We start from the raw sequence: 27,741 nt of genomic DNA, 5'->3' as shown, positions 1-27,741 counted from the left end.
GGAGTTGGTATATTGATATCAGGATATTCTTCTCCTATCCTCTACTGCTGCTAACCCACCCAGTAATTCTTTAACCAAGAAACCATTTGGGTTACAGACTCCTCACCAGCAGCCATCAGTGAAGCTTCACCCCTAGTTTCAGGTCTCTCCTCTGGCAGGGCAGTTCTCACCTGCCAGTTTCATTGAGAGAAAGAACACTCCACCTTGGCAAAGCACTCCATCTGGTGGCCTGCCTGAAAACCAATGATGGGTTTTCCCGAGGGGGAAAAAAACTTGTATTTCTATAGCACCTTTCAGAACCTTATGATGTGCCAAAGTATTTTATGGTTAATTAAATTTTTTCTTTAAATGTAGTCTCTTTTTTAATGTAGGAAACATGGCAGCCAATTTGTGCATAGCAAGCTCCCACAAACATCAATGAGATAATGACCAGATAATCTGTTTCAATGATGTTGATTGAGGGATACATCTTGGCCTGGACACTGGGGATGACTCCCCAGATGTTCTTTAAAATAGTACCATTAGAACTTTTACCATCTAAGAAAGCAGGCAGGGCTTCAGTTTAACATTGCAATGTTAATAACCTCTGGCAGCGCAGTACCCGCTGTCCTGGAGTGTCAACCTAGATTTTTTTTTGTGCTCAAGTCTCTGAAGTGGGAATTGAACCCACAAATACCTTACTCAAACACAAATGCTACCCACTGAGCAACAACTAGCATATAAGAAGAAAGCTGAAAGGGATTCGATGAATATGGCGCAAATGTGGACTTGAATTTAGGATCAGCCATGTTTTAATTAAATAGCAGAGCAAAGTTGAGGGAACCATATGGCCTCCTGCTTCTATTTATTGTGTTTTTATGAAGGCAGCTAACAACAACTTGTATTTATACAGCACCTTCAATGTAATAAAATGTCCCAAAATGCTTCACAGGAGTTTTTATAAAGTGAAATTTGAGACCAAGGCAAAGAAGGAGATATTAGGGCAGATGATGAAAAGCTTGGTGAAAGAAGTAGGTTTTAATGAATGCATTAAAGGAGGATAGAGAGGTGGAGAGGCTTAGGGAGACAATTTCAGAGCTTTGGGCCTTCCCAATTGATGGCATTGCTACTAATTGTGGAGCAATTAAAATGGGGGTGCTCAAAGTCCAAAATTTGATGAGCACAGATATCTCAGAAAGCTGTGGGGCTGGCACAGATTACAGAGATAGAGAGGACCATGGAGAGATCTTGCAAACAAGGTTGAGAATTTTAAAATGGAGGTATTGCTTAACCAGGAGCATGTAGGTCAGTGAGCACAGGAATGATGGGCAAACAGGACTTGGCACAGGCAAGGACATGGGCAGCAGTTTTGGATTACCTCAAGTTTACGGAGGGTTGAATGTGGGAGGAAATGCATTTCCAGCCAGGAAATGCTCTGGAACAGTCAAACAAATTAAACAAGTTCTAAGAAACGACAGTGCCTGGGATACATATCACCCAATATCCACCTGCCTTTTGCACACTGATGACAGGTTCGGATCTCATTCAGCTCTCTTTTTAACCCTTGTACTCCATCTACCTTTTAACTATGGGCTACACTCCAAAAAGTAGTTTGGCCACCCTGAAGTTATGAAAGGCGCTCTCTAATACAAATCTTTTTATCCCTTTTTACAGAACCACCAACTTGTTCCAAATGTCAGTTGCTCTCTTTAAAAAGAAAACCCTCCTGACAGCTAAGATAATTCTATTTGTGCTTACCCCATTGTGCTTCCTAACCTATGTGACTCAAATAGGCTGAATCCAATCTTGCTACCTAGCTTTCTGTTTTCTCTTTTTGCCTGCAAAGCCATGATGACAACATTTCAAAATAATTTTATTGGTTATAAGGTGCTTTGGGGAAATTTAGAGGATTTCTACCCAAACGCTCATGTGTGAGCAATAGCAAACTATTCACCCCCAAGAGGCCTGACATCCAACTCAATCCTGCTCACCAACTGCACCCATATTTCTGTGCAGGGGCTGTTCGAAAACAGTAAGGAGTGAGAACCCTGGGAGATTTACCCCTCACTAACTTAAGAGTGTTGTGAATTTTAGTGCCTGTGTAACAAACTTATTCATTCACAGGATGGGACATTGCTGGCATTTATTGCACATCTCTAGTAGTCTGTGAGAAGTGATGATGAGCTATCTTTCTGAACCGCTGCAAGCATAGCAGTTTGTTACAACTGAGTGACTATCTGGGCCATTTTAGAGGGTAGCCAAGAGTTGCCTACATTGTTCAGAGTCTGGAGTCATATATATGCCAGACCAAGTAAGGATGACAGCTTTCCTTCTCTAAAGGACATTAGTGATGAGTTTTTATGACAATCCAGTAGCTTCATAGTCAGCATTACTGATACCAGCTTTTTTTTTATTCCAGATTTAATTACTTAATTGAATTCAAATTCTCCTGCTGTGGTGGGATTTGAACTCATGGGCAGGAATTTCCCCTCATTGGGCATGGCGGGCGGGCCGGTAGTGTCCGCAAAACCGACCCCCACCCGCGATTGGGCCCTGACCGTGATTTCGCGCTAGCTGGCCATTTAACAGCCAGCCAGCGTGAAAGGCGTGCTAAGAGCCTCAGCGCTGTCGGGGTGGGGGCAGGAGGAGCGCAAGCGCTGAAGCATGCGCATGTGCGGGCATACACTTGGTGAAAGCTCCCTGAAGGCACAGAGCTGCCTCAGGGAGCTGAAGATTTTAAACATTAAGAATAAAGATTTCAAAACTAAGGAAAACATGTCCCCGCTCATGTGACTCTGTCACATGAGCAGGGTCATGTTGAAAATGAGTTTTAAAAATTTTTATTGATTTTTTAATCACTGTTCGAAACCTCATCCTGCCCGTGGATGAGATTTCGCAAAAAATGCTAAGGCCACTTGGCCTATTTGCCCACCTGCCAACCATAAGGTTGGACGGGCAGCAAAAAATTCAATTTAATTAATTGATTAAGAGCCCTAATAGGCCTCTTAATTATCAGCTGCCGCCACTCAAGCACATCCACCGACTGAAAGATCAGGACCCTTGCCCGACGTCATCATGTACTATTTCCCTCCCGTTCAGGTCACTTGCGTGTCTGCCCATGGGATGAAAAATTCTGCCCCATGTCTCTGAATCACTGGCCCAAGCTCCTGGATTACTCGTGCAGTATCACAATTCTTATGCTACTGAGCTGAGATAACGCATTGCAGTTGAGATCAGCGCTTCAGTCATGATGCTTCTAATTCAGTTGCTAGTAGGTCCATGAGATTGATTTGATTTGGGAGACAGAGTGTTTCCCTCTGATGAGACAATTCTTAGGAGTGGGCAGGGGCATAAAATTCCTCTTTTAGCAGAAATATCTATTCTCCATAATTAATCTCTCTCAAATTAAATTACAATTTTATGAATTGCAGAGCTGTGCATTGCAGAGCCAAGTAAAAAGTAGGCCATTCAGCCCCTTGAGCCTGCCCTACTACTCAGTTAGATCATGCCTGATCTGTACCTTAAATCCATTTACTTTGCGCAATATCCCTTGATGTAAGGTCCAACAAAAATGTTTCCATCTCAGCCTTAAATTTCAACTGACTCAGCGTTCACAGACTTTGGGGGAGTGAATTCCAGATTTTCAGTGGTTCTTTTGTGAACAAGTGCTTCCTGATTTCACTTAATGGTTAAGTTCTAATTTAATATGAGCCACTCAGCTCATCTATCTGATCCTTCTGTGGAAAATTATGTTTCACCCATTGTAACATTGAAGTGCTTCTTGAATGATTCCAGAGCTTTTATCACCTTTACCCTATTCCAAGGCAGGATTTTGACCTCAGCATGCGGGAGCAGCCAGGAAATGGGCCACTGCCCGCGATCGGCCTCCGACCATAATTTCACGATGGCTGGCCAGTGTGAAAGGCGTGTTGAAACGCTCAGAAGTGTAGAAGGAAAGCTCCATGAAGGCAGAGAGCTGCCTCAGGGAGCTGACGAATTTAAAATCAATAAGAACGTAATGTAAAATCCAGAATCAGTGTCCGCGCATAAGGATGAGTCATGTCAACACATGGCTGTTGAAAATTATGTCCACATATTTTTCTTTTTTCCAATTAATCTTGGAAACCTCATCCCGCCCTTGGATGAGGTTTCCTCAAAAACGAAAAGGCTGCCCAACTGATTTGCCCACCCGCCAAGTGTAACATTGGGCGGGCAGTGAAAAATCCCCACTAGTTAAACTTTAATGGCCTTACTAGGCCTCTGAATAGTTGGCGGGTGCGCTGCCGACTCTTGTCCATGCCCACCAACCGAAATATCACATGAGTGCACGATGAGGTCAGGATGCTCACCCGACATCATCGCACGCTATTTTACACCCGATCAGGTCGGGCGCACACCTGCCCACAGGATGTAAAATTCTGCCCCAGGTATCTATCACTCTTTACATGAAGCATTTCTTCCTGGTTAATGTCCTGTTCTTGCTTCTTACCTTCCTATATTTGGGTTCCCTTGTCCTGCAGTCACGCTTTAGCTTTTAAAACTTCTGCAGATTAACCATCACTATTCCGTTTAATATCTTTGTTTCTTGACATTTTGTTAGTGTCCACTAATTGTGGAGATAGCAACCAATTCTGTCACTCCTCCTCCACCTGGTTTCATGCAGCATTTCCTCTGACACTTAAGTAAGGAATTCATCAAGAGAATTATTGACTCTGTAATTCCACATAGTTCTTTGCATTCACAAGCAAATTATTCTGAACGATAAGTTTTAGTTCCCCTGCCTCTCTCCTCCCCTGCCAACTTGATGAGGTTCCTACTTAGTTAAAACATTGTAAATGGTTCACTATGATCAATAGGTTCGTAAATAAATGATGTGAGTTCTGAAACAAAACAGCGCATCTGCAAACCTCTCTGTAATGCTTCTGTTCCACGTGTCACCTGCAGGACTGGATATGGAAAAAGGCAGAGAAGGAGGAACATGGTTGGGTATTAACAAGAAGGGCAAGTTTGCTGCACTGACCAATTACCTTCAACCAATAAACAGATTGAATGCTTCAGGCAGAGGTAAGAAGGATTATCAACCTAAATCTCTTAATTTCGAAGCAGCAATTTCCTATTTCTCTATGTAACTATGCCATTGTTAATTTTTAATGCATCATTCTAATTTCATTACTATAAAATGAAATAAATGTGCCTGTGGTGATAATGCAGACCAACATCTGTATTCCTCTAACAGCATGGTTTACTATTCTATGATGTTTGAGTCGTTAATGATCAACTCAGCAGGTGTAGCGTATAAAGTATGAACAAGGAAACATGAAGCTAGTGTGTTTTCAGCAATAGATTTTGAGGCTGATTTTCCTGGTGGATATGTCTAATTTTCCCCTAGTGTAAACCGCAGGAAATCTGGGCAGATACCTGAAACATCAGGTCTTTACGTCTTTTACGTTGCCAATGGGTATTTGATGCAGTCAGGATTAGTCTGTTTTATGTCCACGTTATTCAGTATCCTGCACACACTCATTGTTTACTCACATGAATAATGGGGCTTGGCGCAAAGCGTTTTAGTGGCTATGCAATCGTACCTAAGCAAGAATCAGCACATTGAGTAGACAAGGGGAGAAGAAATTCTAGTTGAGAAGAAACATCAGAAGATTTTAAAGGAGCTGTATGAGTTTATTTGACATATTTTTAAAACAGTCCCCACCACTGCCCATATTTAAATAAAGCAATTGTTTAAATTGGCCAAATTTGGAAACAAATATTAAGTGATGGAAAGGGAAAGAACCTATCCAACCAGCTTGTTCCAGCTAATTATGGTACTTAATGAATATTATTTAAATAGAGAAAGACCGCAGAAAGTATCAACTTGAAAGAAAAAGCACACAATGTGGCAAAGATTAATGGGAAGCCAGAGGATTGGGAAAGTTTTAAAAACCAACCGAAAATGACCAAAAAAAAATAGAGGGATAAAATAAACTGAGGGTAAACTAGTAAGTAATATAAAAACAGACAGTAAGAGCTACTTTAAATATCTGAAAAGGAAGAGAGAGGCCAAAATCAATATAGCCCCTTCGAGAATGAGGCTGGGGAAATAATAATGGGGAACCAGGAAATGGCAGAGGAGTTGAGTAAATACTTTGCATCAGTCTTCAAGGTAGAAGACCCTAATAGCATACCAAAAATACTAGATAATTAAGGAACAGAAGGGTGGGGGGAGGAAATAAATGCAATAACTATCTCTGGAGAAAAAGTACTAGGGAAACTAATGGGGCTAAAGGCAGATAAGTCCCCTGGACCTGATGGGTTTCATCGGAGGATATTAAAGGAAATAACTGCAGAGATAGTGGATATACTGGTAGCAATCTTCCAAAAATCCTTAGATTCTGAAAAAGTCCCAGAGGATTGGAAAATTGCCAATATAACACTCGTATTCAAAAAAGGAGGGAGACAAAAAACAGGTAACTGTAGGCCGTTAGCTTAATATCCTTCAATTAGAAAATGTTAGAGCCTATTTTAAAGGATGTAATAGCAGAGCATTTAAAAATGCATAATATAATCAAGCAGAGTCAGCATGGCTTCATGCCTGACTAATTTATTAGAATTCCTTGAGGAGGTAACAAGCAGGATAGCTTAAGGGGAACCAGTAGATATAATATATTTGGATTTCCAAAAGGCATTTGATAAGGCTACTTAAGATAAGAGCCCATGGCGTTGGGTCTAGTATGGATAGAGGATTGGCTAACTAATACAAGACAAAGAGTTGGGATACGGGAGGCATTTTCAGGATGGCAACCTGTGACTATTGGAGTGCCACCGGGATCAGTGCTGGGGCCACAATTATTTGTCATATATATTAATGACTTGGATGAGAGAATGTACTATCGCTAAATTTGCAGATGACACAAAACTAGGTAGGAAGGCAAGTGGTGAGGATGACAGAAGGAGTCCACAGAGTGATATAGACAGAGGGTTAAGGGAGTGGGCAAGAACTTGGCAGATGGAATATAATGCGGGAAAATGTGAGGTTATGCACTTTGGCAGGAAGAATAGAGGAGCTGAATGTTATTTAACTGGAAGACTGAAGAAAGGTGCAGCACAGAAGGATTTGGGGGTTCTCGTGCATAATCCCAAAAAGCTAGCATACAATTTTAACAGCAAATGGGAAAGGCAAATGGAATGTTGGCCTTTATTTCAAAGGGAATGAAGTATAAAAATAGCAAAGTCTTGCTAAAACTATACAAGGCACTAGTTAGACCACACCTAGAATACTGTGAACACTTTTGGTCTCTTTATCTAGAGAAAGATGTACTGACATTAGAGGCAGTCCAGAGAAGGTTCACTAGGTTGATCCCTGGTATGGAGGGATTTTCTCATGAGGAGAGGTTGAGTAGGTTGGGCTGATACTCATTGGAGTAAAGAAGAATGAACAGTGACCTTATTGAAACATATAAGATTCTTAGGGGGCTTGACAGGGTAGATGCTGAGAGGTTGTTTTCTCTTGTGGGAGAGTCTAGAACCAGAGGGCATAATCTCAGAATAGGGGATTGCCCATTTAAGACAGAGCTGAGGAGGAATTTCTTCTCTGAGGGTAATGAATCTGTGGAATTCATTACCACAGAGGGCTGTAGAGGCTGGGTCATTAAGCATATCCAAGGCTGAGATGGACAGATTTTTAATCAGTAAGGGAATCAAGAGTTATGGGAAAAAGGCAGGCAAGTGGAGTTGAAGACTATCAGATCAGCCATGATCTCATTGAATGGAGGAACAGACTCGATGGGCCAAATGGCCTACTTCTGCTCCTACTGTCTTATTAAGGGGTCAAAATACAGAGACTGCTCTTTGCATCCAAAACCATGGGGAGAATTTTCTCCCCATCGGGAGAGTTGGGTGGGAGCGGCCATTTTATGTGGACGGGCCAATTAACAGCCGCCCAGCGTGACGCGCACCCAGAAGCACTGAGCGCTCCCTGAGCGGGCACGGGGAGGAGGGAGAGTTGGGGCCTGCGCTCTTTTGCGCATGCGAAAAATTTCTGTGCTCTTTCGTGTGCATGTGCGCGACAGAGCACAGAAATCTCCTTGAGGCACAGAGCTGCCTCAGGGAGATCAGTGTGATATTTAAATAAAGGAAAAAAAATATTTAAGACATGTCCCCTCATGTGACAGTGTCACATGAGCTGGGACATTATGAATTTTTCTGAAAATTTTTATTCAAGTTTTAAAAGCCTTTGTGAAACTTCATCCTGTCCGTGGATGAGGTTTCATGATAAATACAAAGGCCGCCTGGGCCCTTCGCCTGCCCCCCCGCCAGCCTTAAGGTTGGACGGGCAGCTCATTTAATTATTTTAATTGCTGTTCAAATGGCCTTAATAGGCCTTTGACAGTTCGGCGGGTGCGCAGCCAACTCCGGTGCACGCTCGCCAAACTCGAGATCTAAATGACGCGCAGTGATGTCAGGACGCTCGCCCAACGTCACCGCGTGTCATTTTACGCGTCAGCAAGTGGGCCCTGCCCCCGCTCGCCAACCTGAAAATTCTGGCCTGTGTAATTTCCTGTGTGAGGCGAAAATTCAGATAAAAACCAAGTTCGACTTGGGAGAAAATATTTTCCTCTGACTCCTTAACCCATCAAAACAAGTCCAGGAGATCACTCTGGCCCCGAATTCCCAGCAGTATTTACCTCTTTTACAAGATGATCCTTCCCCTAGCCAGAAGCAGCTCCAGCTCTCGCTTGAAGGAATTTAGGGAATTGGCAACCAAGACGAGCTGACAATCTGTTCTGGAGATCCTTTATTCTCTGGGAAGCGAATCACTTTCTGACATCTAACCGTGATCTGACCTTGCCCAGCTTAAAATTGTGATTTAAGCAAAATACTGCGGATGCTGGAAATCTGAAACAAAAAAGCAGAAACTTTTGGAAATACGCAGCAGGTCTGGCAGCATCTGTGGAACTGATGAAAGGTCTTTAGCCTGAAACAATGGACGGGATTTTATGCCCTTCAAAAAATTTTCAGCATCAGGACCATTTCCCAGTATCAATCCTCACGTGAATCAGAGGTTGCCAACAAATGAAATCTTCCAGGAGGGAATTAATTAGCAGACCAGCTCCACATTTGCCATCTGATTAAGGATGTCAGACGATTACCCAAAGCGGAAGGCTTAATAGGAGCATTGTAGAGTGATGGCAACCTCACCGGCAGAGGAGGCCCCTACTGGGGCAGGTAGGAGAGCATGAGGATGCCTCAAAGTGGAGACACCCTTGGAAGCCTGATTCATATTTGGAAAAATAACAGGATCATCAGTGTGGAGGGGAAACCCTGCACAGGAAGAGTTATGGCTAATCCTGCAGCCTTTGCACTTTTATGGCGCATTCATGAGACCAGAGAAAGGGACCGAGCGGTTCTCCTGCCAGCCATCATGGGGCTGCCTCCAAGCTGCTGCCAGTGTCTCAAATCCACGGGGCACTGGCCCAACACCACAAAGATCTTAGTGGCCCCAAATCGGTCCAATATATGGCCTGATTGGCTACCCACTGCTGCCAGGTGGGTGGCTGCTGTCAGTTGACCGGGAATGCATCAGGGAGGCAATATCCAAGTTTTAAATTTTGCTACTAATCCCACCTTCAAACCCATTTCTGCAGAGACAGGAAGATCCCACCTCTTTTTTTCTCTCCACAGAAATTGGCAGACTTGCTGAATATTTCCAGTATTTTATGTTTTACTTAAAATTGTGACCATTGGTCCCCCCCCCTACCCCGTTTAATTGGATCAAACAATTTGAATACAATCATTCCCTACATCAACTTACAAGTCTTAATCAAATCACTGTTCAGCCCGTGCTTTCCTAGAGTGTAAAATCCCAGCTCTTTTAATCCATCTTCATAACTAAGATGCTTCTGATTTGGAATCAATCTCATAAAGCTCCTCTGGGCCCTTTCCAAAACCTCAATGTAAGGAGACCAAAATTGGAGACACTACTCAGTAAACTATTGTTATTAATGCCAATTTAAAGACACTGCTTACAGCATTTTAGGTGCATCAGCTTTTCTGGGAAGAAACAACAGTGCAATGAGCAGTTCGCACCTCATTCAGGGCAGTTGCCTTTTACTTAATCACTTTTGATAGTGTTAGGTATTGTATGTACGCAAGTAATAGTTGAACTTGTGGAAAAGTCAACCCCCGACGTTTGGCCAAAAAATGCTAACTCTTTCTACTTACTACCAGCTCACTTGTGCCTCTTGTGCAAGCCCACTCTCTCCCTCTCGCCAACTCTCTCCCACTCACTGCTTCCCTGCCTGACTCATGCTCGCTGATTCCTTACCCAACACTCCTGCCCAACTCTTGTTGCTTCCCTTCCCAACTCTCCCACTCGCCGCATGCCTTCTTGACCCTCCCGCTCGCTGCGTGCCAGCTCGAGTGTCCCACTTGCTGCTTCCCTGCCCGATTCGTCCACTCACTGCTTTCTGTACCAAACCCTCACTGTGAGCAAGCATTGCAGAGAGGGACAGCGAGAGGGAGGAAGTGAGAAAGGAGCAGCAAGTGGGAGAGCCGGGCAGGGAAGTGGTGAGCAGGAGAGTCAGGCGGGCAAGCGGCGAGCGGTAGAGTCAGGCAGGGAAGCGGCGAGCGGGATTGAGTGTCAGGGCTGAAGAGGCCACTCCAAATTGGCGCGAGACAATTTCAACCTCTCAAATATTACTCATGCAGTTGACCCCTACTTTTAGCCTAAAAATTTGGCCTCAAAAACCCGACTTTTACATGAGCATATATGGCAGTTCTGGTGTTTGAAGAAATTGCGACTGACAAATATGTGAACAGAGGCAGCTTTCAAGCCTTACTTAGATTTTTTAAAAGTTAGTTTAACTCATAACCAAAATCTAGATTCACTTTTGCTATTTCCCAATTTAAATAATTATATGTTGAGAGTTAAAGCTGCTCCTTCCCTTCCCCTAACAAATTGAGACCAATTTTTGCCAACAGAAATCTGCCCAAGAAAACATATAATTATGCTTTTTGTTTTAGAATTACAAACAGAATAAGCACCTGCCACCCTACCAGCACTTCTATTTTTAGTCTTCACTGCCACCTGGAGACCAACCTGTTTTTTTGTGCATTATGCAGCACTGACAGAAGTTGTAGCATCGTCATCTTGACTGTCACTCCAGTTATCTAAAGATGAGGTGGGATGAGGCAGAACCAGCTGCATTAGGGAATTGTTTTGCTAATAAATTATTTTTAAAAGCTGTCTTCCTGAGGCTGCATTAAATTTACATTTAAAAAGGTTCTTTTAAAAAATTGAATTTAACCAAAGATCACTATGAATTAAAGATATATTCGGTTCTTTGTATTTTTGAAATGATACTTGTGCAATATTTAGTCTCGAAACATTACAAAAAAAATGTAATACTCAGCATGTAGGCCAGAACATAGGAACAGGATCAGGTCTTTCAACCCTTTGAGTATCTTATGTAGAACTGACAACAGGCAAACAAGCCATTTGGCCCAAATTAAAACAGAAAATGCTGGAAAAATTCAGCAAGTCTAGCAGCATCTGTGGAGAGAGAAACAGAGTTCGCATTTCGAGTCCGTTTGACCCTTCTTCAGAGCACATTCTTCAGAACCATTTGGCCCAACTGGCTCAAGCCGATATTTGTGGTCCACAAAAGCCTCCTCCTACCCAACATCATCAAATCCCATCAGTCTAACCTTATATTCCTATCTGCCTCATGTATTTTTCTAAGTTCTCCTTAAGTGCATCTATGCTATTTGCCCCAACCACTCTTTGTGGTAGTGGGTGCCACATTCTCGCCACTCTCTAAGCACAGAAGGTCCTCCTGTTGGTGACTATCGTATATTTATGACCCCCAAGTTTTGGGCTCCCTGACAAATGGAAACATTTTCTCTCTGTCTACCCTATCAAACTCTTTCATAATCTTAAAAGACCTGTACCATGTCACTCCCCAGCCTTCTCTTTTCTAAAGAAGAGAGCCCCAGGTTGTTCAGTTTTTCCTGATAGATGTAACCTCCCTGTTCTGGTATCAATCTTATAAAATTTTGTTGTGCCATCACCATTCTATACACTTTTTGTAATATGGAGACAGAACTGTGTACTGTAATCCAAGTATTATCTAGACACAGTTCTATGTAACTTTAAGATAATTTTTCTGCTTTTCAATTCTGCCCCTCCCAGTGCTTTATTTGCTTTTTAATAGCCTTATTGACTTGTGCTGCCCAGGTGATTTGTGTATCCAATTATTTCATGGTTGATCTCTGCCTGAACTCCATTTAATTCTCTATGCACCACATCCCATGATATCCTTACTCAACAATTATCTATCTTTCGTAACATCCACAATTTTTGGGGGTAACGAGTTCCAAATTTCCTCTATGTGGAAAAGTGTCCCCTGATTTCAATCTAGAAGATTATTACCCATGTCCCTGGATTCCCCTACTAGAGGAAATAGTTTCCCTGAATCTATCATATCTTTATTATTTTAAGGACAACTATTAAATCACTTTCAACCTTCTGAGCTCCGTAGAATGTAACTCAAGTTTATGCAACCTGATATCATACTGGTAAATCTGTGCTGTACCCTATCCCAGGCCAATATAACTTTGCTGTGTCCAAAACTGATGCAATACTCCAGAAGGGGTTACCTAACCCCTTTGATATAAAGCCCACCATTCCACTAGCATTTCTAATTACATTTTGTACATTTAATGATTTGTGTCCATGCTTGTGTTCCTCCATAGCACTTACTCTTGCACCATTACGAAAATACTTCAGTTTGTCTTCCTTGGATCCAAAGTGGCTGACCTCGCACTTCCCTGCATTGACCTCCATCTGTCAAAGTTAATTTATGACCCTTTGTAATTTCTTGCTCTCAGTATGCAACTACTGCTAACTGAGTATCATCTGTCATAAAAGCAAAATACTGCGGATGCTGGAAATCTGAAACAAAAACAAAAATTGCTGGAAAAGCTCAGTGGGTCTGACGGCATCTGTGGAGAGAAAGACAGAGTTAATGCTTTGAGTCCATATGACTCTTCATAGAACTGATGAAGAGTCTTTTGGACTCGAAACTTTAACTCTATCTTTCTCTCCACAGATGCTGTCGGACCCACTGAGCTTTTCCAGCAATTTTTGTTTTTGTATCATCTGTCATAGTTGGATATACAACTATCTCTGCCTTCATCCAAGCCATTTTTATACATAATGAAATGCTGAAGCCCCTGTTCACTTGTTAGCAGAACACATCCTGCCAATCTGAGAATGTTCCCCTTATTCCTAAGCTGTTTCTTACCATCCAATCAATTATCAACCTATGGCAGATGTTTGGCTACAATGCTTGACTAATTAACAGTACTCATTAAAGCAAGTTCCTGTTCTCGACCTATTTCTTTCGAACACTCCAGTCTAATGGTGCCTGGAGAATCATATCCCAGCAAGACAACTGCACTATATTGTTCAGGAAGGCCCTAAATCGATCTCTGAACTGTATTGAATTGGTTGATTTCAGCCAGTGTGGCAGTTGGAGTGATGCAGGTAGTGTCTGTATCTCTGATAGTTAGGGGTGATGCATTGATCTTGGCATCTCTGATAATTGGTGTGATGCATTGATTACTGTATTTCTCATAACTGGTGTGATGCATTGATTGCTGTATCCCTGCATTAGGAAGGTGAAAAATTGCCCCCATTCGCTTTCTTGATTGTTATTCAGTGACCCCCATATGTATAATTCCGTATCAGGCATGAGCAGAGTCATAGCCCCATGATTTAATAACCTGTCACCACTCATTGCTGCATGCACCTGTCCAGTCAGGCTCCACTCTGGAAAAATAAACTAAACCAATTTTCCTTAGTGAGATCTATCAAACGACTCAGCTGTGAGGGAGCATCAGAACCAAGTTCAAACCTGTCCTCCCCATCTGCCTTCTGACCTTACATGTTGCTTAATAAGATTGGGGAGAACAGTGTAGAAACTAATTTGGGGAGTGAGAAATTTTGAAAATGAACTGTGCTCCTTTCAGATGCTGGACCTTGTGCAGTAGTTCAGTGGATTGTACACAATCTAAGAACATTTCTACAATTTTGTAAGGTTTATTCTAAAATGACCAGATTTTTTTTTTTTAAAATCATTTTGATCTTTATGCAGAAATGCTTCTGCAATCCTGAAGGCTGTTTGTGTATTTTAGATATAGTGCTACAAGATGTGCCTGCCATTGTGAGATTTTATCTAACCTTATATATTTTTTTTAAAATGTTGTTCAAGGTCATCTAGTGGCAACTTTCCTGACGGAAGAAGTGGATGGTTTGAATTACTTGAAGAAGGTTTCTTCAGAGGGACACCTGTACAATGGCTTTAACTTGATAACTGCAGACTTTAAGTAAGTTCACCAGTAACATTTGTTGAAGAGTGCTGGCTTTCAGTACGATTCAAATAAACGCAAATATATGAGAGACGTTATTGGCCATTTAGCCCCCCTAACCTCATCGCTGCTGTAAATCGACATTAAAAGACATAGCAAGGTGGGATTCAGGTGGAAGATCCCTTACCAACAATGGCAGTAAAGGACATTTACACAAAATGCTGGAAATACTCAGCAGGCCTGGTAGCATCTGTGGAAGAGCAACAGAGTTAATGTTTTGAGTTGATGACCTTTCGTTTTGACTGAATATTTCCAGCATTTCTGTTTTGATTTTAGATTTCCAGCATCGACAGTATCTTGCTATTAATCACTCATTCGGTTCGGAGGTTCCCCTGTCGGCCTTCTAAGAATAGAACTTTAACCATAGTATAGGTGTCTAACCACCTGGTTCTCAAAGACATCCAATACAATGAGCAACAGTTTTTACTTTTCATGGGTAGATCCTCATCATGTCTCTCAGTTCTAGATTAAAAATATGAGCTGGCTTAGGGTTCCAAAGACATGGCAAAACCCTTGGAAGTTGCCAACAGACCTACTGAAAATGATGGTGTGGTGGGTGGGGGGCAGGGGTTGGTGCACAAATACAGAGAGCTTGGGAACATAGAGTTCAAATGGGGGATTCTTAATCTTCACAGACTGGGAGAAGCAGAACAGCTTTATTGTCATAGCTTATTTTGTGAGAACAAGGAAATGGCAGATAATTTAAACCAATATTTTGCATCAGTCTTCACAGTGGAGGACACTATAAACGTCCCAAAGATATCAGATAAGCAAGAATCTAGCGGGAGGAAAGATCTTGTAGCAGTCTCTATCACATGTGACAAAGTATTTGACAAACTAATGGGATTAAAGGCAGACAAGTCGCCAGGACCAGATGGCCTGCATCCAAGAGTTTTAAAGCAAGTGGCTGCAGAGCTAGTGGAGGCATTGGTCAAAATATTCGAGTACTCACTGGATTCTGGGAGGGTCCTGGCGCATTGGAAAACCACTAATGTGACGCCCCTGTTCAAGAAAGGAGGGAGTCAAAATGCAGGAAACTATAGGCCAGTCAGCCTAACATTTGTGATTGGGAAAATGCTAGATCCATTATTAAGGAAGAAATAGCAGGACATTTAGAAAAGCTTAAATCAATTAAACAAAGTCAACATAGTTTTTTGAAAGGGAAATCACGTCTGACAAATTTGCTAGAGTTCTCTGAGGATATTACAAGCAGAGTTGATAAAAGGGAACCTGTAGATGTAGTCTATTTGGATTTTCAGAAGGCATTCAGTAAGGTGCCACATAAAAGATTATTGCACAAGATAGGAGCTCACGGTATTGGGGGTAATGTATTGTGGACTGGTTAACATACAGAAGACAGAGAGTCGGGATTAATGGGCCTTTTTGAGGTTAGAAAGACGCAACTAGTGGAGTGCCACAAGAATCAGTCCTAGGGCCTCAATTATTTACCAACAATATTAATGTCTTGGAGAAGGGGGCAGAGTGTAATGTATCCAAATATGCTGAAGATACAAAAATAGCTGGGAGAGCATGTTGTGATGAAGACATAAGGAATCTGCAAGGGGATATAGACAGGTTGAGTCAGTGGGCAAAAACTTGGCAGATGGAGTTTGTCAGAAAATGTGGGGTAAGAAGAATCCAATGGCAAACTATTATTTAAATTGAGAGATACTCCAAAAAAATGCAGCACAGAGGGACCTGAGTGGTGTTCTGTATGAAACACAAAAAGTTAGCATGCAGGTGCTGCAAGTAATTAAGAAAGCAAATGGAATTTTGGCCTAGGGGGTTGGAGTTTAAAAATAGGGAAGTCTTCTTACAGCTGTACGGGTGTTGGTGAGGCCACAACTGGAGTACTGTGTACAGTTTTGGTCCCCGTATTTAAGAAAGGATACGCTAGCATTGGAGGCAGCTCAAAAGAGATTCACTCGGCTGATACCTGGGATGAAGAGGTTGACTTACCAAGAACAGCTAAACAGGTTAGGCCTTTGAGTTAGAGTTTAGAAGAAAGGACATCACTGCAGGAGTTCTTCAGGGTAGTGTCCTCGACCTAACCATCTTCAATTGCTTCATCAATGACCTTCCTTCCATCATAAGGTCAGAAGTGGTGATGTCTGCTGATGATTGCATAATGTTCAGCACCATTCGCAATTCCTCAGATACTGAAGCAGTCCATGTCTAAATGCAGCAAGACCTGGATAATATCCAGGCTTGGACAGACAAGTGACAAATAACATTCGTGCCACACAAGTGTCAGACAATGACCATCTCCCTCAAGAGAAATCCAACCATTGCCACTTGATGTTCATTGCTCCTTGATGCTCAATGGCATTACCATTACCATCACTGAATCCCCCACTATCAACATCCTGAGGGTTACCATTGACCAGAAACTGAACTGGACTAGCCATGTAAATACTGTGGCTACAAGAGCAGGTCAGAGGCTAGAAATCATGCAATGAGTAACTCACCCCCTGACTCCCCAAAGTCTGTCCACCATCTACAAAGCACAAGTCAGGAGTGACACTCCCCACTTGCCTAGATGAGTGCAACACCCACAACACTCAAGAAGCTTGACACCGTCCAGGACAAAGCAGCCAACTTGATTGGCACCACATCCACAAACATTCACTCACTCCACCACCAATGCACAGTGGCAGCAGTTTGTACCCATCTACAAGATGCACTGCAGGAATTCACCAAGGGTTCTTTGACAGCACCTTCCAAATCCGCAACCACTACCATCTAGAAGGCCAAGGACAGCAGATAGATGGGAACACAGCCACTTGGAAGTTCCCCTTCAAGCCAGTCACCATGCTGACTTGGAAATATATCACCGTTCATTCACTGTCGCTCGGTCAAAATCCTGGAACTCCCTTCCTAACAGCACGGTGGGCGTACCTACACCACATGGACTGCAGTGGTTCAAGAAGGCAGCTCAGCACCACCTTGTTAAGGGCAACTGGTGATGGGCAATAAATGCTAGCCCAGCCAGCGAAGCCCACATCCCGCAAATGAATTTTTAAAAAATGAAGAATGAGGAGTGATCTTATTGAAACGTACAAGATTCTGATGGGGCTTGACAGGGTAGAAGTTGAGAAGATGTTTCCACTAGTGGGGGAATCTCGAACTAGGGGACATAATTACAGAATAAGGGGACATTCATTTAAAACTGAGATGAAAAGGAATTTCTTCTGAGGGTAGCAAATGTTTGGAATTCTCTACCCCAGAGAGTTTTGGAGGCTAGATCACTGAAAGTATTTAAAAAAGAGGTTGAAAGATTTTTGAAATATCAGGAAGTTGAGGGCTATGAGGAGCTGGCACAAAAGAGGAGTTGAAGCCTGGTGCAGATCAGCCATGACCTTATTAAATGGTGCGGCAAGCTTGAGGGGTTGAATGGCCTTCTCCTGCTCCTATTTCTTACATTCTTATGTGTGTAATATCATCAGAGATTGACTATGTACATCAGTGGCTGTAACAATCTAATGTATTATGCCTGTAGACAATGCTGAGAGTATCACATTATGTATGCATTAGGAGAATAAAAGGCACTTAGGAACAGCCCCTTGAGCCTGTTCTACTATTCAGTGAGATCATGGCTGATCATGGCACACCAACCGACCTGGGACTTTCTGCTCACCCCAAAGTGCCTTTTCTCAGGACCTCCTCCATTGTTTTTGCAGCTCTCTACATAGCTACCCTCAGTGATGGCTGAACATGAATAAGAATCCTGATGCTGCATCTGTTGCTATTAGTTTTGAACTGCCTAAGCTCCACTAGCAAGCTCTCAGCAGGTGACCCTATCAGCTGCAATGATTTTCCTGCAGCAGTGGTCCTAATATAATTTTCTGACCTTCGATCACCCCAATTTGCTCTCCATCCATCTCCAATTTCCATCTCCCTCCTTTTGTCTTGCGTTTTCCTCCCAACTGTTTCCAGTGGCTGAATGGTTGAAAAGCAGAGGGCACAGATTTAAGGTGATTGGCAAAAAAAACCAAGGGCATCATGAAGAAAAACCTTTTTATGTAATGAGTGGTTAAAATTTGGAATGTACTGCCTAATTGGGTGATGAATACTGACTCGCAAATAGCCTCTGAAAGGGAATTTGATAAATACTTAAGAAATACTGGGAAAGAGCTGGAGGGTGGGACTGAAGTGGACTGCTTTTCACAAAAGATGCACAGACTTAATGTGCTGAATGGCCTCCTTCCTAACCTCATCTTGTTTGTCCCTCTTCCCTTCTCCCCTCCTCTTCTGTCCCTCTTTCTTCTTCCTCTCCCCCCTCTTCTCTTTCCCTTTCTCTTTCTCTCCCCCCCTTACCGTCATTCTGTCACTTAAGTGCTTTTCATTTGCTTTTAAACAATCGATGCAGGAGCTGTACCTTCAGATCTGCTGACCTTATCAGCCTCAGCTCTGTCAGGAAAAGTAATGGCTATGGAAGTGGGCTATTGCTTTTCTTCTGTCTCTAGGGAAGCTAGGTCAGACTCCTGCGCCAAACAACTTGCTCTTGGTCAATATGGATCTGAAATAGTGGCCCTAATAGGCCCTGGCAGGAAATGTTGTCTGATAAATTAACTTTTCAGCAGAACACTAAGGATTGGAAAGCAAGATATACAGCTTTCTTTGTGTGGTAGTTCATTAACAGCCTTAGTCACACTATTACCAATTCTACTATTAACAAATCCAACCTGTGTGAAGTGCTCATCTTTCATCAGTTAAATATAGATATCTTGGTGTTTCCTCTTTCTAAACTGGATATGTTAATATCAAAATCTCATTTGAAAATCAGTTAATGTGTCACTTCCCTGGCCTAATCCAGTAAGTCAATAGCCAAGGAAAGCCCCTGAATACAACTTTATCAGTTCTATTTGCTGTTTTTAACAAGGGAGACAGTTGGAGCACTACAGTTATTCTCAACCCCTCTGAGTGAGATGGGGCAATGCCCCTCCAGGTCCCTGGTCCAAGTCTGGACCACTGCTGGTCGAGGACTTGTGAATCAGGCTGGACTCTAATGTTTCCAAAGGTCAAATATCCTGACAATAATGTCAGTGTTTGTATTTGAATAATTGCCCTGTGATTAAGGTGCTACAGGGCAGGTTGGACATGGAAACATATCCTAGCAAGGAGTCAGAACAGGAAGACAAAAGGGAAAATTGCTAACAGAGAAGTCAGTTACAGGGAATTATAGTTTACCTGAAGAATGCTTTTTATTCTTACTTCTTAGCTATTCTCTCAAAATTCTTGTTTAGGCAGGGTACTTTGGCAGGTTATCAAAATCACTCGGAGTAAAAGTGTCAGTGTACAGACTCTGAATGCATTAGTACAGGTATAGCTGTTTCAATAACACCCTGTCAGACTCCATGGGGCATATTTTCCTTTTCCTTTTCCTTCAGTTCTCCTGGCAACTGGTGAAGCTGATTAAGTGAATATTGGAAAATCTGATGTGATCCCTTGCAGCCATCTACTACCTGCCCAATTTTCCTGTATTTTCTGAGGTCAGTTGACAGGTGGAGGAACAGGATAATCTCCTCCCTGATCTATTTTAAACCAATCTTCTCCAACAAAAATGCAGCTATGAGGAAAGATTGGTTAGGCTTGGGTTGTTCTCCTTGGAACGGAGGAGGTTGAGGGGAGATGTAATGGAGGTGTACAAAATTGTGAGGGGCCTGGATAGAGTGGATGGGAGAGAGGTCAGTGACTTGTGGGCATAGATTAAAAATGATTGGTAGGAAGATTTGAGGGGAGATGAAGAAAAATGGTTTCGCCCAGAGGGTTGTAGGGGTCTGGAACTCGCTACCTGAAAGGGCAGTAGAAGCAGAAACCCTCAACTCATTTAAAAGGTGTCTAGATATGCACCTCAAGTGCCATAACCTGCAGGGCTAGGGATAAAATGCTGGAAATTGGGATTAGGCTGGGTGGCTCATTTCTTCGCCGGTGCAGACACGATGGGCCAAGTGACCTCTTTTTGTGCCGTAAACTGTGTCATCACTCAGTACCAACATTAAGTTATAGAGAATAATCTTAATTATAGGATTGTTTAGAGCTGGTTTTAGTCCAGTGTTGATATTCGTTCTCTAAGTATCATTTTTAAAGCCTACATGTTGAAAGTAAGTGTGAAGTCATTCTATGAGGGGAGAAACAACAATCAACTCCCCAAAAACAATCAACTCCCCAAAAACAATCAACCCTGTTGTGCTTGTACAAAATTCCTCTCTCTGCAAGTTTTAACTTGATTGCAGTCGCATCAGACTGTTATGATCCCAGGTGATGTTACTACTGGACAAGTCAGATCCTAGGGTAGAATCTGGCTTGATAGATCCCAACTTTTTATTTTTGTATTTAAATACGTGGGGAGTGGCTACTGAACAGTTACATAGGTCAGCTGATGAACTTTTAACAGCAGAATATAGCACATATTAAACAAGAAAAGATGAACTATACTACAATATACACTCTCTAATACAGACAGATTTGTAAACTTTTGTAACTTGTGCTATCTCACGCTCGAATATTCACAGTAAGTACCCAGTCCATACAAACCAATTGGTAACCTGTGGTCAGACACACCACAATTTGAAACTAAATGACAGATGCCACCCTAAACAGATGCTATGGATCTCTCCTCAACTCACCCGAGATGCTTGTCACACCAGGAGCCAACCGGTCTCACTGAACTCTGTCCTTCACACGAGGGTTTTCAATCTCCACTCTTGAAGAACTCACTCTGGAAACTTCTCCCAGACAATGCTTTCTCTCAGACACCTTCCACAATAGTCCACCTCCGGTGTTTCAAACTGTCCTTCAGATGTTCCTGGCCCCTGGATCACCATGTGCATACAAGCTTTTTTCCCACACACTCTCTCTCAAATGCTCAGCCATGCCAACAGAACACCACTGCTTCACATGCTCATAGTAAAGAGTTATAGACCTTCAGCTGTCCCTTTGGACCTTCTGGCTTTTCACATGCCTATATTGCTTTAAATATGCGTCCTTTTTTTATTCATTCACGGGATGTGGGTTTCGCTACCTGGGCCAGCATTTATTGCCCATCTCTAGTTGCCCTTGAGAAGGTGGGGGTGAGCTGCCTTCTTGAACCAGTCCATGTGGTTTAGGTACACCCACAGTGCTGTTAGGAAGGGAGTTCCAGGATTTTGACCCAGCGACAGCAAAGGAACGACGGCATATTTCCAAGTCAGGATGGCGAGTGATTTGGAGGGGAACTTCCAGGTGGTGTGTTCCCATCTATCTGCTGCCCTTCTAGATGGTGGTGGTCGTGGGTTTAGAAGGCGTTGTCTAAGGAGCCTTGGTGAGTTACTGCAGTGCATCTTGTAGATGGTACGCTCTGTTAGCTACTGTGCATCGGTGGTGGGGCGAGTGAATGTTTGTGGTTGTGGTGCCAATCAAGCAGGTTGCTTTGTCCTGGACGTTGTGGAGCTTCTTGAGTGTTGTGGGAGCTTCGCTCATCCAGGCAAATGGGGAGTATTCCATCACATTCCTGACTTGTGCCTTGTAGGTGGACAGGTTTTGGAGAGTCAGGTGGTGAGTTGCTCATTGCAGGATTCCTAGCCTCTGATCTGCTCTTGTAGTCACAGTATTTATATGGCTAGTCCAGTTCAGTTTCTGGTCAATGGTAACCCCCCCACCCCCCCACCCAGGATATTGACTGCAGCATTCTCCCTTTAAGCTTGAAGCTTGGAGCCTTCCTCTCTGCTCCTTACTTTCACTTCCACAGAACAGGACCTTTTCTAGATTCCATTTCTTGTCCTTTGACTAGAAGGTTCTCTTGGGACCTTTCCTGTTCCACTCCCCTGGATTTGGGGACTTTCCACTTTAGTTTCTGGAACCTGCTCCTACAGTTCCTTCTCCTGTCTCCAGCTTCTCCTAGCATCTGGCTTCAACTTTAGTTTGGGATTTGCTATCTGCTGTGCTTCTTCCAACTGAACTCAAACTGAACTGAAACTGCTTTTCTGTTTTTAATGTCTCTATGGGTCCTTCTCTCTGGATCCTGTTGCTAGGCAACAGCACAGTTTTTTATGACCTTGTTTGTTTTAACTTACCTTCGAGTCATAAAATCTCATTACAATGCAGACACACAACCAAAGCCTTAGATCTGCTGTCTCCACTCAAAAATGAAACTGGATCCCGGTTTTCACCTTTTTTAACCCACAATTAAAAAATATTACTAAACTTAAAGCTAAAACTTATTCCTTCCACCCACAAATACAAATATAACTTACGAAACTATATCTAGTTCCTAACAAAACACATGAAACCTGCTAGTTTGTTCTACTTAAGAAATTGGCAGGGAGATGGGATTCTGAAAAGTAGTTCGGAAGGGAAAGAAGCTGAGATGGAATTAGAAGTTAAAATGCTGGTAAATGAGTATGGAGAGCAGAGGAAACATTGGCTAGATAAGAACGAAGTGGGTTTAGCGAGGCTAAATTGTATATATTTTAATGCAAGGAGCCTGAGAAATAAGACAGATGAGCTGAGGGCACAGAAAGGCACATGGGAGTATGATATCATAGCTATGACTGGCTAAAAGAAGGGCAGGATTGGGAGCTCAACATTCCTGGTTATCGGATATTCAGATGAGATTGAGAGGGGAATAAAAGAGGAGGGGGTGTCGCAATATTGATCACGGAATCAATTATAGCAGTGAGGACGGATGATATCTTGGAAGGATCATCAAATGAGACCATATGGGTAGAGGTATAAAACACAAAAGGGGCAAAAACAATATTGGGTGCGTCCTATAGGCCTCCAAACAGTCAGGGAGAGATAGAGGATCAAATATGTAATCAAAGTTCAGAGAAATGTAAGAATAATAAAGATTTTAACCACCTAAATATTAACTGGGATAGTTTGTGTGCAAGGCAGAGAGGGAGCAAAATTCTTAAGTTGCATCCAGGAGAACTTTTTTAGTCAGTACATAGCCCAACAAGGGAGGGGGCAGTTCTGGACCTAAAATTCGGAAATGTGCTCAGGCAGGTGGAATCAGTATATCAGTAAGGGAGCATTTTGGAGAGAGTGACCATAGCTCAGTTAGATTTAGGATAGCTATGGAAAAGGATAAGGTTGGGCTAGGAATAAAAGTTCTAAACTGGGGAAAGGCTAATTTTACTAAGATGAAATACGGTTTGACCCAAGTGGACTGGGAGCAGCTACTTGGAGATAAAAATGAGTTAGAGCAGTGGGAGACATTCAAGAGAGGTAATAGCGAGAGTACAGGGCAAGTATGTTCCCTTAAAGACAAAGATGGGGGACCAAGTCTGGAGAACCCTGAATGTCAAGGGACATAAAGTTTAGGATTCAGCAAAAAAGAGAAGCTTATGGCAGAGTCCCTAGAGGAATATAAAAAGTGCAGAGAGGAACTTTAAAAAGGAAATTAGGGAAGCTCAGTGAGTGCACGAGAAAGCACTGGTAGGTAGAACAAAGGAAAACCCAAAGGGGTTTTTTAACAATTTTAGGCGCAAGAGAATAACTAGAGAAAGAGTAGGGCCAATTAGAGATCATAGAGGTAATCGGTGTGTGGACCCAGAAGATGTGGGTAGTCCTCAATGAATACTTCGCGTTGGTTTTCACAATGGAAAAGGATGACGCAGGTATAGATATCAGGGTGGAGGACTGTGAAATGTTAGAGGAAATTAACAGAGAAAGAGAGGAGGTACTAGCAGGTTTAGCAGCCTTAAAAGTGGATAAATCTGTGGGCCCGGGTGAGATTTATCCTAGGCTGGTGAGGGAAGCAAGGGAAGAGAGAGCAGGGGCTCTGGAAACAATTTTCAAATCCTCTCTAGCTACAGATGAGGTGCCAGAGGATTGCCAACGTCCTGTTATTAAAAAAGGGACGAAGTGATAGACTAGGAAATTACAGGCCAGTCAGTCTAACCTCGGTGGGGAAGTTACTAGAAAGAATTCTGAGGGACTGAATATATCTGCACTTGGAGAGACATGGATTAGTCAGCAATAGTCAACATGAATTTGTTAAGGGAAGGTCACATTTGACAAATTTGATCAAATTTTTTGAGGAGGCAACCAGGAGTGTTGACGAGGGTGATGCATTTGATGTGGTCTGCATGGACGTTAGCGAGGCTTTTGATAAGGTTCCTCATGGCAGACTGGTCAAGAAAGTAAAAGCCCATGGATCCCAAGCCAAAGTGGCACATTGGATCCAAAATTGGCTGAGAAGCAGAAAACAGAGGGTGATGGTCAAGGGATGTTTCTGTAACTGGAAATCTGTTTCCAGTGGAGTTCTACAAGACTCAGTGCTGAGGCCCTTGCTGTTTGTGGTGTGCCTAAATGATTTGAACTTAAATGTAGCGTGTAAGAAGGCATATTGCATACTTGCCTTTATTAGCCGAGGCATAGAATACAAGAGCAGGGCGGTTATGCTGGAACTGTATAAAATGCTGGTTCGGCCACAACTGGAGGACTGCGTGCAGTTCTGGTCACCACATTATAGGAAGGATGTGATTGCACAGGAGAAGGTGCAGAGGCGATTTACTAGGGTGCTGCCGAGGTGGAGGGTCTGAGCTATGAGGAAAGATCGGATAGGCTGGAATTGTTTTCCTTGGAGCAGCGAGAGGGGACCTAATAGAGGTGTATAAGATTATGAGGGACATAGGGTGGATAGGAAGGCACTTTTTCCATCAGTAGAGGGGTCAATAACCAGGGGGCATAGATTTAAGGTAAGAGGTCGAAGGACAAGAGGGGAGTTAAGAATTTTTTTCACCCAGAGAGTGGTGGGAATTGAACCCACTGCCTGAAAGGGTGGTTGAGTCAGAAACTCTTGAAACATTTGAGTAGTATTTGGATATTCACTTGCATTGCCTTAGCCTCCAGGGCTATGGGGAAAGCACTGGAAAATTGGATTAGTGTGGTCAGATCTTTGTTGACCGGCATGAACAAGGTGGGCTGAATGGCCTCCTGTGCTGTAAAACGTCTGAATCCAAGGGTAAAGATTTGAGCACTTTGTTGTTTTGGGGCATAGCCTACAATGGTTCCTGAATTGTTAAGTGTATAATTGATAAATGCAGCGGGCTTGTATTTGGTTTGTGCTTTGGGGAAGGAATGTGTGCAAAGTGGCAATTGCTGAGGCCGGAATTTTATAGGCACTTTTATGAGGGGCCAGAAGGCTGGAAAAATGGCGCAAAAAAGTAATGGGCAGAGTGCCCGCATCTTCCTGCCTCATGGCATTTTGCCTGTGGTAGGAATGTTAACAGATCGGCCATGCATCAGGAGACCAGATGAACCAATTAAGTGGCCAATTATTGGGACCTTCACCCCTCTCATGGCAGGTGGGCACACTACCAGGTGGAGAGATCGCCAGGTGAAACCTGGCAGCCTCCCAGCTGGTTCCAGGAATTGCCCTCCTTTATGAGCACTCCATGGCCCATTGAGGAGTCCCCTGGTGGCAGTATGCCTCCCCAGGATCCACCCCCAGCCCCAGTTTTCATAGCCAGCGGTGACATGCTGCCTCCACAAAATTCAACCTTGTGCTTCTGCAATCACTGGTGACTCACAGTGACCCTTTCTTTTTGTGTACACCACCCAAATCCTGCTCCACAGAATTTGCAGAATTATCACAGTACAGAAGGAGGCCATTTGGCCCATTGTGTCTTCCATTTGCCCATCACTGTTGATCTTTATGATTCCAGTTGGCTCCATATCCCCATTGTACTAAAAACTAACCCCTCAACAGCCTTGTCCACTTTACCTCTGCAATCACCTCAAGGTCCATCAGCTGTAGCCTTTGGTTCTCTGACTTTGGCCCCTCATGCATCTGTCACCCATTTCAGTAGTGCCCACAGCTTTTGACTTTCTCAGCCCCACAACTGGGACTTTTCTATAAAACTTCCATCTTGCCATTCTCTGCCACCTTCAAGAAGCTCTTAAAAGCCTGTCATGACTTTAATTGTTTGACCGCAGAAGGAGGCCGTTAGATTCACTTGTACCTATGCTTCAGTTAGCTCTTCAAATAAAGCTGCATGTTCTAATACCATTACTCTGTCCCTTTATCCCATATGCTTCTGCATTCTGTCTTTTCAAATGCATGTCCAGTTTGATTTTAAATGATGGTGGAATGTTTGACTTAATCACTACTTATGGTGAAGTATCCCAAGTACTAATTACAGTAATACCAACCCCACCGCCTCATAAATCAGGAAACATACCCTTAAAATATCAAGAGATTTAGTTTAAAAAAATAGTGAGTTACTTTTCTCTTCAAACATAAACTAAGTTAAGGTTGACAGTTGATTTCTAAACCTCATTTGTGGCTTACTTAATCTCCAGCAGGTCTTATAAAGCGACATTTCGTCCGACAGTTTACCTATGGTTATACAAGCAAACCCATAGTGTGATGCTCAAAGATCCTGGATAGCCATGCACCCGTCTCCTCGTTTAATTTTCTTCCTGCTTTCATTCCAAATTAAGGCTGATTAACATTCCCATTAAGGAAGGAAATTGAGGTCCATGCTTTTATATTTGTTCGTTCTGCAGTTTTGGTCTTCGGAGAGTGAACTCAGCGCATTGGCTCCCTACGTTAACATTGCTAAAAATGTCTCTCTTAACCTGTCTGCTGATTGGAAGATTTAGATTTTCATGGACCCATGATTCTATTGCTGGGACCACCATCGTAGATTTTATAATATAAACACAGGAAGCCAAAGTGCAGATGTCACTCTACTATCACAAAAACTGCCAAAGCACCAAATATAAGAGCATGTTTAGTTGTAAATGGAGACCTGATGACAGCATCAAGACTAAGGGCAAACAAGATCTCCAGTGCTATTGGATCTCTGGACTATGGGTCACTTACTGAAACACCATCAATTGCGTTCTATCCCTACATCACTATAGACCATCCTAGTAATAGAAAGCCATGTACACCGATATAATTTGTTTGCTGCTGGAATCTGTACTTCAGGTGTAGTTTTCTGTCAAATACAGACTATAAAATGATACAATTGCAGTATTAAAATCCACAAATACTCCCACTTTAGAGGTTATTTGAATCCTTGGATCTGTAATATTACCATTGTGATGGAATAAAACTGAGCATGACCCTCCTCCAGCAACCCCTCTTCCTCCACCAACTCCTCCACTTCCTCCTCTACCAACTCCAACAACTACTCCTCTTTCACCAACTGCTCCTCCTGCTCCTCCACTACCTCCTCCAGTGAAGAGTAACCACCAGCTCAACACAAAGGCTTCTTGCTCGACACAAAGGCTTCTGGCGCAGTTGCAAATGATTTTCTTCTGGTAAATTCCTGAGAATTCACTTGATTCTCACCCAACTCGTATCTCTCCCTGAGACACCCAAAAACTTCACTCTAAACC

At 42.8% G+C, this 27,741-nt stretch overlaps 1 protein-coding gene across 6 annotated transcripts in view; it reads left to right on the top strand.

Annotated features, from left to right (window-relative positions):
* Nucleotides 1-27,741, top strand: part of tango2 (transport and golgi organization 2 homolog (Drosophila)) — a 186,074-nt gene that overhangs the window by 128,972 nt on the left and 29,361 nt on the right. For 5 of the 6 annotated variants that reach the window (XM_041203172.1, XM_041203177.1, XM_041203173.1 and 2 more), the window contains 2 exons: nucleotides 4,924-5,043; nucleotides 14,241-14,361. In XM_041203172.1, coding sequence (XP_041059106.1) covers nucleotides 4,924-5,043; nucleotides 14,241-14,361 — 241 coding nt within the window. The remainder of the gene's footprint in view (nucleotides 1-4,923; nucleotides 5,044-14,240; nucleotides 14,362-27,741) is intronic. The other variant, XM_041203176.1, reaches the window with a different exon arrangement.

This window comes from Carcharodon carcharias, chromosome 13 (assembly GCF_017639515.1).
Source record: "Carcharodon carcharias isolate sCarCar2 chromosome 13, sCarCar2.pri, whole genome shotgun sequence".
Taxonomy (NCBI): domain Eukaryota; kingdom Metazoa; phylum Chordata; class Chondrichthyes; order Lamniformes; family Lamnidae; genus Carcharodon; species Carcharodon carcharias.
This window is presented reverse-complemented; position numbering and strand designations above follow the sequence as displayed.